The sequence below is a fragment of the Impatiens glandulifera genome, chromosome 1 (genome assembly GCF_907164915.1).
Source record: "Impatiens glandulifera chromosome 1, dImpGla2.1, whole genome shotgun sequence".
Lineage (NCBI taxonomy): Eukaryota > Viridiplantae > Streptophyta > Magnoliopsida > Ericales > Balsaminaceae > Impatiens > Impatiens glandulifera.
This window is the reverse complement of record NC_061862.1, coordinates 1,199,569-1,216,246: the sequence shown is the minus strand read 5'-3', so window position 1 is coordinate 1,216,246 and position 16,678 is coordinate 1,199,569. Positions and strand designations below refer to the sequence as shown.

The window sequence follows — 16,678 nt, the reverse complement described above, 5'->3', positions numbered from 1 at the left end:
TGAAAAAAGTTAAGTTAATATAGACATATAATTAAGAAAATGTTATCATAAATGGTAACTCTCTCAGCTTTTTGCCAAGTCAAACTCTGTGTTTGTAAATTTGGTATTTCCATTTGAGTTCAGTTCAGATTCACCATGGAATCTGGAGAAAGCGCAAAGGTTTCATCTTTAAGATGGGGGATTCTTCGCCGTGCTCTTCTTCATCGTTCGGCAACTAAACCCACAGGTATATCTCTTCTTCCCACCTTTTATATTCCATACCCACTTTCTGTCTCATTCTCAAAATTGATTAGTATTTTGTTAACTCGATGAAACCACTACAGATGATCGATCTAATGCGACCCATAAACGCATTTCTAGGAAGTCTGCTAAGGGCTTTAACTTGTTACCTTTCTGCTTCACAAGAAAATCTCCAGACGGCAATGAAAGTGGCTCTAGAGATGTTTGTTTGCGCTTTACATTACCCGTCACTGGTTCCCCGTCAATCTGTCTATAGTGAGCTTGATTCATTTTGTTTGTTGTATTCTTTTGGTTCTTGATCTGGTTTTCACTAACCTAGACAACTCAATTGCATCAGTCAGAGGATGGATGATGATGTACCAGACCTTCAAGATTTTGAGATTTGTAACAAATACAACATTGACAACACTGGTCTTGTTTGTAAGTTTTGATTCTACTTATTATTCGGTTTCATTTGAAGAATCATTCAGTCACTCTGCTTCTTGACTCGCAGGTCGTTGGCCATCTGAAGATGTACTAGCCTATTATTGTTTGAATCATCCAGACATATTCAGGTTTTTGCATCCTTACCCTTTTGTGGTGGTTAAATGTTTATTGTTTCAGAATATGTATCGAGTTTGATTTCTCATTATTTTTAGGTCCAAAACTGTTATTGAGCTTGGATCTGGTTATGGCCTAGCTGGGTTAGTCATTGGAGCAATCAACAAAGCCACAAAAGTAACAATAACAGATGGAAACCCTCAAGTTGTTGATTGTATCCTTTTACATAATGTCTTCTTTATTTCTTTCTTTCTTTCTGAAAGATAGTTAATAGTAGAAATTCCTTAACATTCAGATATTCAGCATAACATAAATGTCAATTCAGACGTTTTTGGCAGTACTGAAGTCACTTCTATGCTTCTGCATTGGAATGAATGTGATACAGTTGATATTTCTGGAACCTTTGATGTCATTGTTGCAAGTGACTGGTAAAATTTTACTTGAAAATCTCAGTTTGATATATTTGAAAGTCTATGTTTGAACAGAGTAATTGTTTCCCTTTGCTAGTACTTTCTTCAAGGAGTTTCACAAAGGCCTTGCACGAACTGTGAAGTCGTTGTTGAGAAGAGACTCTGCATCAGAAGCTATATTCTTTAACCCCAAAAGAGGCGACTCATTGGATAAGTTTATAACAGAAATAAAAGAAAATGGATTGCAGTTCACCTTAACTGAGAACTATGACCCAGAAGTATGGAAGCTTCATCAGGAATTCGTCGATGGTACTAACAATGAATCATGGCCCAACTACCAGACAGATCATTGCTATCCGTTATTGCTCAGAATCACTCTATGAATAGTTTTTTGCTTTTTATTGTACTGCACCATTATTTGTTTATCTTTTTCCATATCGGTTTTGCAAAACCGATTGGACTAGATTTGATTTGGTTTTTGAAATGTCATAATGTTGAGAACCATTGATCTTCTTATCTATCATAAAGAAGTATTAGCTTTGTTTATGAAAAGATAACCACTTGCCAAATTGTTTAAGCCATAGGAAGCAACTATGCTAGATACAAACAAGCTAGATATTGCACTTTTGTGTAGGTTTTTTAGAGATAAAAGTATATACTTTTTTTTTCTTGAATAATAATATCTGATCAATGGACCACCCACTAGCCAAAAGAAAGTTGATGGAGACTATATTGCCATTTTAGGAGCTCTTCACATGTCCTGTTTCATACTTATCTGGATCAGAGTCATAGTGACACTTTTTTAGTGTAAAAAAAAATTACAAAAAGTTCCATTGCCGGGAATCGAACCCGGGTCTCCTGGGTGAAAGCCAGATATCCTAACCGCTGGACGACAATGGATAGATGTTAAAATTATTTACATTAACAATACTGATAGTTATCCAAAATTAAAAATTAAAACAAACTAGTCTAATAATACATTTAAATAAAAAAAAAGATAATAAATTACAAAAATCCATTTCACATGTGTAACAATGTCATAATCTAAGAAATTCCCCGTAACAATCGAAAGGTCTAAAACCGATAATTGAAGTGTCTCCCCAAGGACATAATAGACGTGATTGTCACTAAAAACAATGTTGTTTGAAGAAGAAAACAAGGTTGTACTAAGGACGATTCCCCTATGGCAAGATCCACTAACCATGACCCACCACCAAATCCGCCTTTTCGAGTATCGTGCGATGTTGTCCTGAAAAAATAATATTTTTTTTTTTTAAATTTATATTTTTAAATAGTTCATTATTTGATACAATTGTTTTTAAAGTTATTTTATTATACCTTTGGCTAAATGGGCAAAATGTAATAATGTAATCTGTGTCGGTGCATGTAAAAGTGCTAGAGGCATCATCATATGCATAACTATAAGACTTAGGACAGGCGGCCTTAAACATCTGAGAGTACGCCGACGGCGAGCATGTCGCCGGAGAACTAAACGCGCCGCTACAGCAGTATTCCGGCGTCCCAAACGCCTCACACGCGCTCCTACACGCGTCCCCGTTTTCACTCTGGAGCTCGGTCGGGCATTGTGTGTTAATATTCGCCCCACAACCCGTATTCTCGCAACCACCGTTGCCGCTGGTTTCGATAATCATCGGAAGGTTGAAACCGTCGACGAGACTTACGTCGTAGTAATCTGGAGAGCCCGACCCGAGGGTGAATTCTGCTAGAGTAGCGGGTGGGGTTGCACCGGATCCGTTGCACTCAATCTGTCCGGATCCACAGTCACCAGTTGAGCATGAACCCTTACCCGAACCGTCAAAATTGCAACCGGTTCGACCCCAGAAACGACCAGACCAGCCGGGTGGAGCTTCGAGAGAACGGGAATGACCCTTTTGGAGCTGGAAACCGGTTGTGTCGAGACCCGAATTGCCTAGAATTCCGGGCCATACTGTGAAATCACATTTGTTCAAAAATGTAAATGTAGCACTTGAAACATCTGGGGGAAAAAGAAAATGTTAATATTTATCTTGATTACCCAGAAACCGAAATCAACTTTAATTATATATACCTTTAGAGAAGAAGATAAGTAAAAGAAGTAGAAAAATCAAATCTTTGGAGATACCCATGAATAAATTTGGCTTCTTTTCTAGAAAGTGTCCTGCTTTCTGGCTCTGTTTGTTTATCTCTTTCTCTGTAACTTCCTTCACTAAAAAGAGAGAGGAATTTGGGAGGGGGGTTTAATGGTTGGTTAGGGGCTCCTATATATAGAGTTGAGCTTAGTGCTTTGCTGTCTGTCCATTGTCGATGATGACGGTTAACTTTTGATAGATAATTGTTACTGTTTGTTTTATTTAAGTTCAATTATTAACCAGTAATTTTGTAATGAAACTAGATAGCTAACTAGCTAAAAGATAACAAAAGCAAAAGTGGAGTCAGAACACACACAGCTTTAATACTACCATCATCCTCCTCCTCCTTGTGCAAATGATAGGTTAAAGAAAAGAAATAAAGAAAGAAAGAAGATTATCTGCATTTATCTGTTTTGTGTCTTAAAGCTAGCTAAGCTTCCATTAGCAATGGAGTTACTCTAGTTGGAATCGAACTATGTAACATTTAGTTAGTCTCTTATACGCGGATTTTTGCCAATTCTAAAAGATAGATTTTCATTAATATTCGTATGCAATGCAATTATGCAAACCATCCATGTTTGAATATAGTTCTCTCTTTATAATTAAAAGAAAGAAAATTGAATTTATTAAATACAAATACATTGAATGAACTACTTATCTTAAAATTTCATCTTCCAGCCTAGCGACAACAAGATGTGGATATCCTCAGCCTCCCTAGAGATCATGAGTTCGAGCTCGTCAGGAGGCAAATTCTGCGTTTGATTAAATGATTAAGTGTGTTTGCGGGCTATGTGCTTAATTCACGGAAATTAGTTGCACTCCAAAAAAGAAGCGAAACTCATCGTTCTAAAAAAAACTACTTACCTTGAAATAATGGTCAATTGTTAAATTGAGATCCTTATTGAAAGTCAATTGAGATTTGAGATTCATACCTCTTATTTTAAACCCGGGCTCATTATTGTTAAGGTTATACAAAATGAAGTTTTATTTTAACTATTTCAAACAACGTTAATGTTGATATTGAGTTGATGAGTTAGGCCTAAATTTAAATAAGCCTTAATTTTTTAAGTTAGTTGTGACAAATTGCTTCTATAAATAGATAGGTAATTCACACAAGAGAGATTGAGATTTTATATAAGTGTGAGTGATATATATAAAGAACAAAAGTATAATTAAAACGTTGGATTGTGATAGTGGAATCGAGTTCTTAATAGAGCTCGACGGAGGCATTGACCATTTTTGGGTCGAACTCCGATATCAAATCTGGTGTTGTATTCTCTTTGTGGTTGCTTGTTAAATTTCTCAGTTCTTTGATTGATCGGAGGGGAATTTCCCTACAGTGGTATCAGAGCTCAGTTTGGGCAAAATTAAGATCAATCTTGAGGAATCTTGGAAAGGTCTTCAACGCTGGCTAGTGCTACAAATAAGGAAGAGTCCGGTTCATGCGTAGGTAGAGACAAAGTTGACAAAGTTCAACAAAATACAAGAAAGAGATCAACAAAGAAATTTGCACATCAGGAATTCCACTAGCAGCCAATCTCAAGCACAATAACATCTTCTACAAACCCTAAAAAAATCAATCTCGTGGCCACCAAAGATTAGTAAAGATCAAAAGAGCGATATGACAGAGACAACGATTGACACGATTATTTTTCATTTCTCAGATTCTAATCCAATTGATAGGCAATGAAAGACTCTAGTATCGAGGTGGAGACACTTAGACGAGTTGTTCCAATCCAAGTCTCTAATCAACAAGATTTACTTGAAGGAGAGGTGGTTCAATTACAATATTATGCTAGGAAAGACTTTTACTCAGAATCTTGATGAGTTCTTGAAACTCAATATCGAGATGAAAAACTCAAGCGAGAACGAATTAATGAGCAAGGAAAACTAGTCAATAATCATCCTCAACTCTCTTCACAAATCCTACAAGAAAGACTGTAATGCAATCAAGTATGGATGAACAAGTATCACTCTTGAAGAGGTGATTTCGACATTGAAGTCGAGAAAATTGGAATTAAGGACAAACAAGAAAGAGAGCTCGAATGGCGAGAATTACACGCCAAAGGGAAAACTTCTACAATTGGCAACCTAGCACCAACAACAACATGAAAATGATATCATTGTAGTAAGGTTGGTCATCTTCGAAACCACTACTATATTTGGCTGAGAGATAACAAGAAGAAGCAAATAGAGACTAAAGAATCTGCAAATTATGGTGATGGCTATGATAGTGGAGAGATCCTAATGGCTTCAATGGAAAATGTTAGGAGGGGCTGAGTTCTTGATTTTGGTAATACTTTCTACATGACGTACATAAAGATTGGATTTTTAATTTTCAGAATTTGAGTGGTTGCAAGGTGTTGATGAGAAATAGCAATGCATATCTTGTAGAAGGTATTGTAGATGTCAACATAAAATATTCAATGGTGTTGTGAGGGTCCTGAAACCTCATCTCTCTTGGGGTACACAAATTAGATGGTGTCTGGAAAGATGAAGATAATAAAGCAAAAAATGTTAATGATGTAAGGCATCAAGCAAGAAGATTTGTATAAGATGATTGGTGAGACCGTGTTGAGGCAATCTATACTGGTAGTTTTAGATGAAGACAAGAAGGCCACGATGTGGCATTGGAGGCTCTGCCACATCAATGAAAAGGGTTTGCGGATTCTCAGTGACAAAAATATATTAGGCTCAGATAGAGTCAAAGGTCTAAACTTTTGCGAGCATTACGTGTTAGGAAAACAACATCGACAAAAATTTAAGACTAGGGTTCACAAGTCCAAGGGTGTGTTGGAATATGTCCATTCAGACCTATGTGATCCTAAGAAATTGTCTACGCATGAAGGTAACTCGTACTTCTTGTTAATCGTAGATGATTATTCTCGTAAAGTATGAGTTTATCTTCTGAAACACAAAAGTGATGCATTTAAAAAATTCAAATCAAGATAGACTTTGGTTGAGAATCTAATAGATAGAGAGTTAAAGGCCCTAAGAACAAATAATGGGTTAGAGTTTTGTAACAAAGTGTTTGATAGTCATTATCGCAAGCTAGGGGCTTAGAGACATAGACCAGTTCAAAACACACTCCAGCAAAACAAAGTTGTTAAGCGCATGAATCGAACTTTGATGGAATGAGTCTTAGTGCATGATTTTCGAGGCATGTTTGTCCAAGTTCTTCTGGGGTGAAGCTGTATTGACAACAACATATTTGGTGAATCGATTTCCATCGACATCAATTGAATTTAAAACTCCTAAAGAAATATAGACTAATATGACTCTGGATTTGTCTCATCTTAGACCATTTAGATGCATAACTTCTTCTCATAAAAAAGAAGGCAAGTTAGAACCAAGAATGTGAAATGTGTGCTCCTTGGGTATCCTCAAGGAGTGAAAGGTTATAGGTTGTGGTTGAGACAGCCTAATGGTTTTAAAACCATAATCAACAAAGACGTAATGTTCAATGAAGATGAGTTTGTGTGTCTCTCTCAAAATCACTCTAGTACTAATCATGGTGACTCAGGTATAAGCGAGTAGGTGGAAAATTCATATTCAATTCCATTAATGTTTCATCAAGTCAGTAATACTAGTCAAATGGATAGTAAAACATGAGATCATGGTCAGGTGAAGCAATTAGTTTTAGATCAAGATACTAAAATGATTGTTCATAATCATAAGGAGTTTATTGGTTCAAATGTTGAACATGTTGTGGCATAAGAAGAAAAAGTTACAGATCAGGTGGAAGCTAGTTATCAGGGTCTATTATGCAATTTGTGAGATTGTTCTGAGGACTATTAAGCAATCTCTAATAAAGTGCAAATGGATATATAAAATCAAAGAAGGTACTTCGATTTAGGAAGGGATCAAGTACAAAGAAAAATTAGTTGCTAAGGGTTCTCTCAAAAAGGAGTGAACTATAATGAGATCTTCTTACTAGTTGTCAAGTACATAACTATTCGGATCATGCTTTTACTGATAACTCAGTTTGATATTGAGCTAGAACAGATGGATGTTAAAACTATGTTTCTTCATAGAAATCTAGAGAAAACCATCTTCATGGAGCATCCAGAAGGGTTCAAAGTTCAGCAAGAGAAAAGCATGGTGTGTATTTACTTAGGAAGTCATTGTATGCACTCAAACAATCATCGAAACAGTGGTATCTACAATTTTATGTGTTTATTACACAACAAGGCTTTATGAGGAGCAGTTATGATACTTATTTATATTTTAGAGGGAATAGTATACTTGAAACTGATTATCTTCTATTATATATAGATGATATACTACTAATCAACAAAGAAGCTTCGGGTGTGAAGAAGTTGAAGATTGTTCTAAGTTCTGAGTTCGATATAAAGGACTTAGGCAAAGCTGCTAAGATTCCAGGAATAAGGATTAGCCTAGATAGGAAGAATGGTGTAATAACTCTTAACCAACAGGGCTATATCGAGAAGGTGTTGACAAGTTCGAGATTCGAGGAGCCAAGCCAGCAAAGTTTCCAATCACAAATCAGTATTTGATGTCGTCTATGAACTCGGCAAAAACCAGGTCAGATCAGACTTACATGGACAAGGTTCCATATTTGAATGTTATTGGGTTTGTGATGTACTCAATGGTCTGTACCAGACCAGACTTGGCACATGGGACTAGTGTCTTGAGTAGGTTTATAGCGAGTCCAGACCGTTAACATTGGTTTGTAATGAAGTGATTACTGAGATACATAACCTCAAATATTAATATAGGGATATGTTACAAGAAAAGAAGTGGTGCAGAGGTTAGTATAATTGGTTACATGGACTCAGACTATGCGAGAGATAAAGACTCAAGGGAATCAACTTCGACTTTCTAACTTTTAGAAGAGTCGGTTGCAATATGTAGTGTCTTTATCAACAACAGAAGTTGAATATATCGTAGCAACTAAAGTTGTAAAGGAAACAATGTGAATTCAGGGTCTTCTACAAGAATTGAAGGTGTTCGAAAGACCTAAAACAATGTTTACAAATAGCCAAAGTGCATTACACTTGTGCAAGAATCCTGTGTTCCATGATAGAACAAAACATGTGGATATCAAACACCATTTCATTTGAGAGAAGATAGCATAAAGGGTGGTTTCAATCAGAAATGTTAGAACAAAAAATAACCCGGTTGGAATTGATGCAAGTTTCAACATTACACAATGAGCATTACCAACAACACTAAGAGAGGGGGCGAGAGCAAGATCCAGAGAGAGAAGATGTAAGACCATATACATAAAGCAAGGCCTTGTTTGGTATGTATGAGTTTGCAGCTGTAGAAGTTGGGCTTTGGGTGGGTTCAAATGTGTTATGAGAACGACTTGTCAACCCATGGTGAATATTGTTGATATTGAGTTGACGGGTCATGCCCAAATTTAAATGAAGTGTCCAAGTCTTAAGTTTTTTAAGTTAGTTGGGACAAGTTGCTTACATAAATAGATAAGTAATTCACATAAGAGATTTTGAGTTTTATATAAGTGTGAGTGATATATATAAAGAACAAGGGTGTAATTGAAACATTGGATTGTGATAGTGGAATTAAGTTTCTAACCGAGCTCGACGGAGAGGTGGACCATTTTGAGTAGAACTCCGATTTTAAATATTGTGTTGTTGTATTCTCTTTGTGATTGTTTGTTGTTAAACTTCTCAGTTTTTTGATTGATCAGGAGGGGAATTTCTCTACAGTTAACTTATTAATTACGTGACATTTATAAATAAATAAATAAAAACTCATGTCGCTAATTTAATTATCGAAATTCAATAGCATGAATATTTTATTTATTTATTTATAAATGTCACGTAGGTAATAAGTTATCGACGTTTAAAAATCGTTAACATAAAATTTCATTTTGTATAACTTTAATAATAAAAAATTTTAAATTATGAGATTTAGAAGAAGATGTATGAAATATTGTCTGATTCTAATAAGGAGTCCTTAACCATTCAACTTTAAAATAATAGAATTTGAGGATGCAATTTCATTTTCTAATAAAAGGAGGGAAATATATATATATATATATATATATATATATATATATATATATATATATATATATATATATATATATATATTCGATTCACTAAATTTGTTTATGATTATGAAAATTGTAATCTCTAATAAAAAAAAAAATGAGAAAAAAAAGTCATATATGTAGGCCAAATTGACATATATGGATGATGTCTTGAAGATAAGTTCTTTTGACGCAAAGTCCAGTCACCATTCACTCTTTTTCTTCATCCAAGTCCAACAAAAACCAAAGATTAAGATATTAATTGTTTAAACATGACTAAAGAATTCTTATTAATTTGTTTTTCATATTTGGTAAAACTTTAAGAGTCATTACAAGTAGTAAACAACCTTTTTCATTTAGAAAATTAACACATTTAATAGTCTTATTCTTTGAAAACAATATGTCGTTTTATATTAAAAGAATAGGCAAAGTGACTTTTAATATGAAAAAGAAGGCATCTATAGATATATGTGATGAGAGCAAATTAAAGAAATTATGATTAATTTATAAAGAGACAAACAAATAAAGTGATCTATCTATTAAAAGAAGAAGATGTTTATGTGTAAAATCAAATTAAAACTGAAAAAATAAATAAAATTTTAAATAAATATTGTGATTAGGGAGGACAATAAGTACGTGTAAGCATGAAAGTTTGACCTATTATGTTTTATAAAAAAATATTATTATTTTTAATAATATTATAATAATATTTTGAAATTTTTAATTCAAAATAATTTAAGAAAGAATTAAAACCAAATTAATAGTTAATTATTGTGATAATTAAACTCTAATTAGAAAAAATAAATAAAAATCCAAAAATAATTTAAGGTTAAAATATTATATTTTTTTACCCAAATTAAACCCAAAAGGTTGAAATTATTTAATTAGGATTTTAAACATAAATTATGTTTAATTTATGGCTTAAAACAATTAAATAAAATATGAACATAATTTTTATTATGATTTTAGAAATATTTTTTGTGGAATTTTTTTGTAAATAAAAACGCAAAAAAAAATTAAAAATCGATTTCAAATAATATTTTTTATAAAAAATAAATCTAATTTTTGCAACAACATTTGTGGCCATCAGATGAGCACATAGGCATCATCCAACGCCCAAGAGCGCACCACACAACCGTTGTAACGAAGCTAATGTGCACCCGCTCACATCAGATCAACTAACGAGATAAGTTAACCCTGTTTGCCTAATCGCTAATAGACTGGCCAGAACGCCTAACAACGTCACGAAACGACGTCGTTTTGGGTCATCTTCTTCGTCGTTCCAGGACGCTCGCCGACGCATTTCTTCCAAAAGCTCTAATGCCTTCGATAATCCACCTCATCCTCCAACTTCTTCGTGTACGTATTCATCTTATCTTTATCTTCAATAGCCCTATAGCTAGAAGGGAAACATCGACCTAGAACTAGGTTGCCACATATGGAGATAAAATTAGGGATAAGAACGTCGATCGTCAATTTGAAGTTGAATTTTTCTTCCTCGACCGACCTAAGACCACTATAAATACTCCATATAGGTTTCTCTACCAAATCAACAAACAATTACAACATATTACATCAAGAATCAAAGTTTAAAGATTTTGGCCAAGAACAGTTTTTGTGCAAACTTGCTCCGACCACCACAACTTCGATCTAATCTTCTGAATAGCCTCCAACACATCCAAGGAATGTTCTCCAGCTGTTGGTATGAATCCAAAAACTTTGTATTACAATTTGTAATTAAAAATTTGAATTATTTCAAATTTTTATAGTTTGATTATTTTGTTCTATTCTAGGGCTTGTTCATATGATTTCTTTGTTTAGAATCATTTCCTATATCATGTACGAACATTCTGTTGAAAGAAATCAGATCAAATCAACCCGAATCAAAATTTTCGAAAAATTAAGCTTTAAAATTGGATTTTGTAAAATTTCGTGTTCTTGAGTTTAATATGAATTTTTATTCAAATAGTTGCTAAACATGTTTGTGAATATGTTGGGATGAATTCCCAATCACTTTAACATCGTTTTGATCATGTTTGATCAAACTGTGTTTTTGAAACATTTTGCATTTTGATTTCATCTTCAAAAATCATTTTAATGATGTAATGATGTTCTTGTTTTGGTTGTGTTCAACTATATTAATCATTTCAAAGTTAATGGAACAAAAATCAGACCTTGAAATGGCCTAATTTGAAATATCATAATTTTTGACCTAAAAATGATTTTAGAAATTGGTCTTTATAAAGATCCAATAATCGTGATTTATATTAGGTTTTTTGTTCTTCATAATCATATGAACTAACTGTAACTTATGGATCATGATTTCACGATTTGAATCAAAAGTTATGGCTTCTGCAATTTTTTCATATCAAATGAAGAACACTCGTTCCTAGGACCGAGTCCTATAGGACCAATACCGATAAATAAGACTGAGACCAAGGAGAAACCCGATCGAGTTATCTAGCCTAGGACCGAGCATTCCGAGTTCAGGACCGAGCCTCCCAAACCCAAAACTGAGCCCTCTAGATCTAAGCACTCATGCACCCGAGCCTTAGTCCAGACCACCCCAATCTAGACCGAGCCCGTCTGAGCCCAAATTGCCAAAACCGGACACAGACCTGAAGACTTGGGTCCTAAGGCCTGTTTGCTTCCACTTTTCAAAATCCAAACCCGATGATCGAGATCGAGTATTTTAAGTCGAATTCAGGTCAAGAATAGATAGTAGAGAAGGTACCCGATCAGGTTTAGGGTCGAAGATGAGAAGAATACGAAACTTAAACCCGAACTTCAATATATTAATATTTATATATATTTTAAACTAAATATTAATGTGACATTTTAAAACTAAATATTAATGTGACATTTTAAATTCTCATTTAAATTTTAATTATTGTAAATATGTCATATTATTTAACACATTGATTTTTATTTAGTTGTGTAAGCATGAAAAAAAAAGTTTGAATTTCAGTTTTGAAAGTTGTTACAGAGCTTGTATGATATTCTTGTTTTGGTTTTGTTCGACTATAATCATCATTTCAAAGATATTGGAACAAGAATTAGGCCATGAGATGCCCTAAATCAAAAGTTCCCAAATTTTTCCCTAAAAATGATTTAAAAAAATCAATTCTTATAGAGTTTGATTGATCGTGTTTAGGGTTATGGATTATGATCTTTACATTCACATGAGTTGTTTGCAACTCATATATCATGTTTTTATGATCTTTATCAAAAGATACAAACATGCAATTCTTCATACCAAATGAAGAACAATCGGTCCTCGACAACCGAGTCTTGTAGGACCGGGACCGAGAAATAGGATCGAGAGTCATCGGTCATGACTGAGACCAAGGACCGAGAAAATTGACCTATAACCGAGACCAATGACCGGTGTTCTTGAGTTAGGACCGAGCCCTAGGACCGGTGTTCTTAAGCAAGGACCGATGAATTCAACCGAGGATTCTAACGTAGGACCGAGAGGTCTGACCTCAGACTGAGACTCCTAGGTCCCATGACCGAGGAAGCTAGACTTGGGACCGAGCCTCCCAGACCTAGGACCGAACAACCTAAGTTTAGGATCGAGACTCCTGAACCCTAGGATCGAGCCTTCCGGTCCCTCGACCTGATCCAAACCACCCCGGTCTAGATCGATCCCGTCCAAGTCCAGATCGGTAAAAACAGACCCAAACCCTAGGACTCCGGTCCTAAGGCCTGTTTGGTTCCACTTTTCAAAATCAAAAATTATTTTTTGTAATTTTGAAACCTCAATCTATTTTCAAATAATCTCGAAAGGTCAAAAAATGATATTTAAATATTTTTGGGATATTTCCCAAACAAATATTTTGGCTAAGACCCCGTTTGGAATTTATTTTAAATTCTAACACTTTTTTTATATTTTTTAGGTATTATACTTAATCTTATATCAAAGCAATCATAGGTACGCCCTTCTAAATAATTTTGTACAATTATTTATGTAATTTAAACATATCCTTGTTTAGGACCCCCAGACTACTAACTAAAGAAAATAAATGTTATAAATAAATCTTGTAATAGCCTAACATTTACTTTAAAAAATAAAACCTTCATTTGACAGGCGCAGAGGACATAACATGAAAGCCTTTCCCGAGCGTAACTAAAATATGAACCCTTTATATAAACTCTAGTAATAAAGTATGTTTATACACGTACCTTTTACTGATTTTTTAAAAATCATTTGGCGACTATGTTTATAAATAAATAATCTTTTAAATTAATTATATTTGATTAATTTATACCGGTTTTTAATTAAATTGTTATTTGGTCACCAAATTATTAAAATTTGAATAAAATTAATTATTTTTATATGATTAATTTCTAAAACTCTTAGGTATTTTTAAAAAATTTTAAAATAATGTCTGACACGCAAACCAATGTTGAAACGCATCGAACCTCAAGTCACCTTGAGTCCCCGTATTGCCACAATGTTGTTCAAACACGTGCTAAGCTATAAGGGGACCATCTCCGGAGGTTACAAATTGTTTTGATTTTATTGACATTATTCTGCAATTTAAATTTTCATATGCAACCCCTTGTTTGAATTAATGCTTCAATAATTACATCATTACATAAATCATAATAATTACTTTATTCATTTTATTTTTATTCACACTTCACTTTTACCTACAGTTTACACAAATTTCATTTTCTATTACCAAAAAAATTATTTATCATTCATCCCTCTTCATCTTAAACTATCATAATATTATTCCATTTTTTCATCACTTCTTCATCAAATCTTAATTTTTTTCAATATTTACTATGTTATTCGACATCTACCGCGTACTTATATAGGTAAATAATGCTTCTATTTTTTTTAATTTCGATATTAAAGTTATTTATTATGTAATTGTTCTTCAATATTTTTTAACTTTTTTAATAAAAATTATATATTTCATTTTTAATCGGGTAATGATTACCCGTCGGAGATCGTGTACCCGACGAATCGAAGATGATGATAGAAATAGAGATACTTGTCGAGTACTAAAATGAAAATCAGGTACGAAGATGTTGTGCATCCCTAACTGTGATTACAATTTAATTTTATTTTATTAAGAAAAAAATTATTTGAGAATTTTAACTAAAATAATTTATTTACGTTTGAGAGGAAAGGAGGAAACATCATGTCATGTAATTGGTTGAAAAAAATGAAAAAGTGAGAGTGATTATCTTTTAATTGATATTTAATAATTTCCTAATATATATATATATATATATATATATATATATATATATGAAAGTTGTAACATCCAATGAATTGAATAGAAAGTGAAAAATATGAATTGATTTCCTTTCTTTTGTCTCCATTTAGCATCTTCGTCCAAAATAAAATAAAATAAAATAAACAAAACGATCAAGGTAAAGTTGCTTTTTATAACTTTATTTGGATTGGAACACATATTTAAATTAAAATACCCGCGTACAAAGATTTACATATACGTGTATTATATGACGTTTAAGATATAGACTTATCAATGTTAACTATTCAAAAATATATATCTTAGTCGCCTATATAATGAAAATGAAAATAAATAAAAAAATTGAATTAAGATGACATAATAAACTTATCAAACAAGTAGTGGATTTGTTTTTTTAGGTCTGACAATGGTTGGGTTAATTAAAGTCGTGTTTTTTTTGCTTTACACTATTTTTTTCTTCTTAACCAGCTACTTTCAATTAATTAATTTAATTAGTCAATCAAATTCATTTCAAAAAAAAAATTAAAAAAACAAATCTAAAAAAAAAAATCACCAAAAAGACCCCTTTTATCTTTCTAAATTTAATAAAATTTTGTTAAATATTTAATTTTTATCTTTACAAGTACAACAAACGCAACAAAATTTTTATTTTTCTATTTGATTATAATTTATTAAAATTTTAATGTTACTAGATTAATTTGTTATATATATTAGGTTAACAAATTATAATTTTATATACGAGTTAAAAAAAAAAAGATTAATATTAATATTATATTTAATATATAAAGGTATAATAATAGTGTCGATGTATTTACTTAGATATTAGTTTTATATATTATTAAATTAATTCAAATACTAAATACTTAAAATTTATATATTTTGATTTGTTAAAGATATTTAAGTTATGACTTAAAATTCAATGTTCATCATTTTGATATTAATTTTCAATTTTATGATGTAATACGTGTTTATTGAGTGATTGGTGGAAATGCATATGATTATACTTTACATTTAATTAAGCTCATGTCCACTTCTATTCTCACATCCAATCAAACAAAAAGTGCATAAAACTAAATAAATCCTAAGCCATTATATTAGAGAATACAAAAAAGCAGTTTTATTATTATTATTATCTGAAATAATAAATTATAATTGAGAATTTAGATGATGAGATAAAATATATATGAGGGGAGGGGACAATACATGTAAACAAGGGAAAAGAAGATAATGCCAACGTGGAAGGGGGCAAGGGTGGCTAGACTTGTGTACAAAATAATATTTTGCCTTTTCCCTTTTATTTCTTGAATTAGATTCGTTTGGTACATGGACAAAAAAGTTACTTTTTTTTTCATCCCACTTCATTTAATTTGAATCCTTATCCTTGCATCATTTTGTTTATTTCCTCTTAAAGGAGCTAACATTCACATGCACTTTCACTTTTTTGACCTTTTATTTGATAAGGGTAGAAATTATTTGATGTAGTAGACAAAATGAGAATGAATGCGAAATGGATTGATTGAATTAGATTTTGTCTATCAATAGTTAAGTTTTTAGTCATGGTGAATAATGGGAGTTCTCAAGGATTTTTCGAGAGCCATAAAGGGATTAGACAAGGTGATTCACTCTCTCCTTTTTTTATTCGTCATTGTTATGAAAACTCTCTAAAAAAATGATAGTTTTCGTAGAAAACTAGGGACTCATCCGTGAAATGAGTTGTGGGTCAAGAAGATATCATTTTGTCATATCATATTTGTTTTTCATGATGACACGCTCTGCATGGTTCAGGCTACCTATAAGAATTTTAAACACTTTCGAGATATTTTATGGTTATTCGGTACATGTTCCGGTTTTCGAGTTAATCTTAATAAGTCATACATCTTTATTTCAAATTCTGTTTCGAATAGAAGAAGGATGATGTTGACAAATGAGTTGGGGTTTAGAATTGATGGTCTTCCGTCAACATATATCTTGATATGTCATTAGGTGTTAAATTACGATTCAATGTCTCTTGGGACCCGCTTATCACTAAAATAGAATGTAAATTTTCTCGATGAAAAAGTAAAATAATCTCAAAAGGGGGTCGTTTAATCCTCATTAAAGGTGTGT

General features: G+C 32.7%; 2 protein-coding genes and 1 non-coding gene across 3 annotated transcripts; 1 reads left to right on the top strand and 2 right to left on the bottom strand.

Annotated features, from left to right (window-relative positions):
* Window positions 1-68: 68 nt before the first annotated feature.
* LOC124921252 (calmodulin-lysine N-methyltransferase) lies at window positions 69-1,736 on the top strand. Its single transcript, XM_047461880.1, has 7 exons — window positions 69-226; window positions 324-495; window positions 578-660; window positions 734-794; window positions 879-994; window positions 1,076-1,208; window positions 1,288-1,736. The coding sequence occupies exons 1-7, from the start codon at window positions 136-138 to the stop codon at window positions 1,571-1,573; spliced, it is 942 nt and encodes a 313-aa protein (XP_047317836.1). The 5' UTR covers window positions 69-135; the 3' UTR covers window positions 1,574-1,736.
* A 282-nt stretch (window positions 1,737-2,018) lies between these two features.
* Window positions 2,019-2,090, bottom strand: TRNAE-UUC. Its single transcript has one exon. It is a non-coding gene; the product is annotated as a tRNA-Glu (tRNA).
* A 34-nt stretch (window positions 2,091-2,124) lies between these two features.
* On the bottom strand, window positions 2,125-3,409 carry LOC124920816 (thaumatin-like protein 1). Its single transcript, XM_047461379.1, has 3 exons — window positions 3,259-3,409; window positions 2,529-3,186; window positions 2,125-2,439 (listed from the first exon to the last, which is right to left on the bottom strand). Exons 1-3 carry the CDS (start codon window positions 3,314-3,316, stop codon window positions 2,265-2,267), a joined length of 891 nt encoding a protein of 296 aa, XP_047317335.1. The 5' UTR covers window positions 3,317-3,409; the 3' UTR covers window positions 2,125-2,264.
* Between the last annotated feature and the right edge of the window lie 13,269 nt (window positions 3,410-16,678).

What these genes read in the sequence shown, in the direction of transcription:
- LOC124921252 (XM_047461880.1), top strand. Translation starts at nt 136, where the DNA reads ATGGAATCTGGAGAAAGCGCAAAGGTTTCATCTTTAAGATGGGGGATT. An exon ending in TTCGGCAACTAAACCCACAG is followed by an intron (nt 227 to 323) that starts GTATATCTCTTC and finishes AAACCACTACAG; the next exon opens with ATGATCGATCTAATGCGACC. An exon ending in GTCATTGTTGCAAGTGACTG is followed by an intron (nt 1,209 to 1,287) that starts GTAAAATTTTAC and finishes TCCCTTTGCTAG; the next exon opens with TACTTTCTTCAAGGAGTTTC.
- LOC124920816 (XM_047461379.1), bottom strand. Translation starts at nt 3,316, where the DNA reads ATGGGTATCTCCAAAGATTTGATTTTTCTACTTCTTTTACTTATCTTC. An exon ending in ACTTATCTTCTTCTCTAAAG is followed by an intron (nt 3,187 to 3,258) that starts GTATATATAATT and finishes TTTTTCCCCCAG; the next exon opens with ATGTTTCAAGTGCTACATTT. An exon ending in TTTTGCCCATTTAGCCAAAG is followed by an intron (nt 2,440 to 2,528) that starts GTATAATAAAAT and finishes TTATTTTTTCAG; the next exon opens with GACAACATCGCACGATACTC.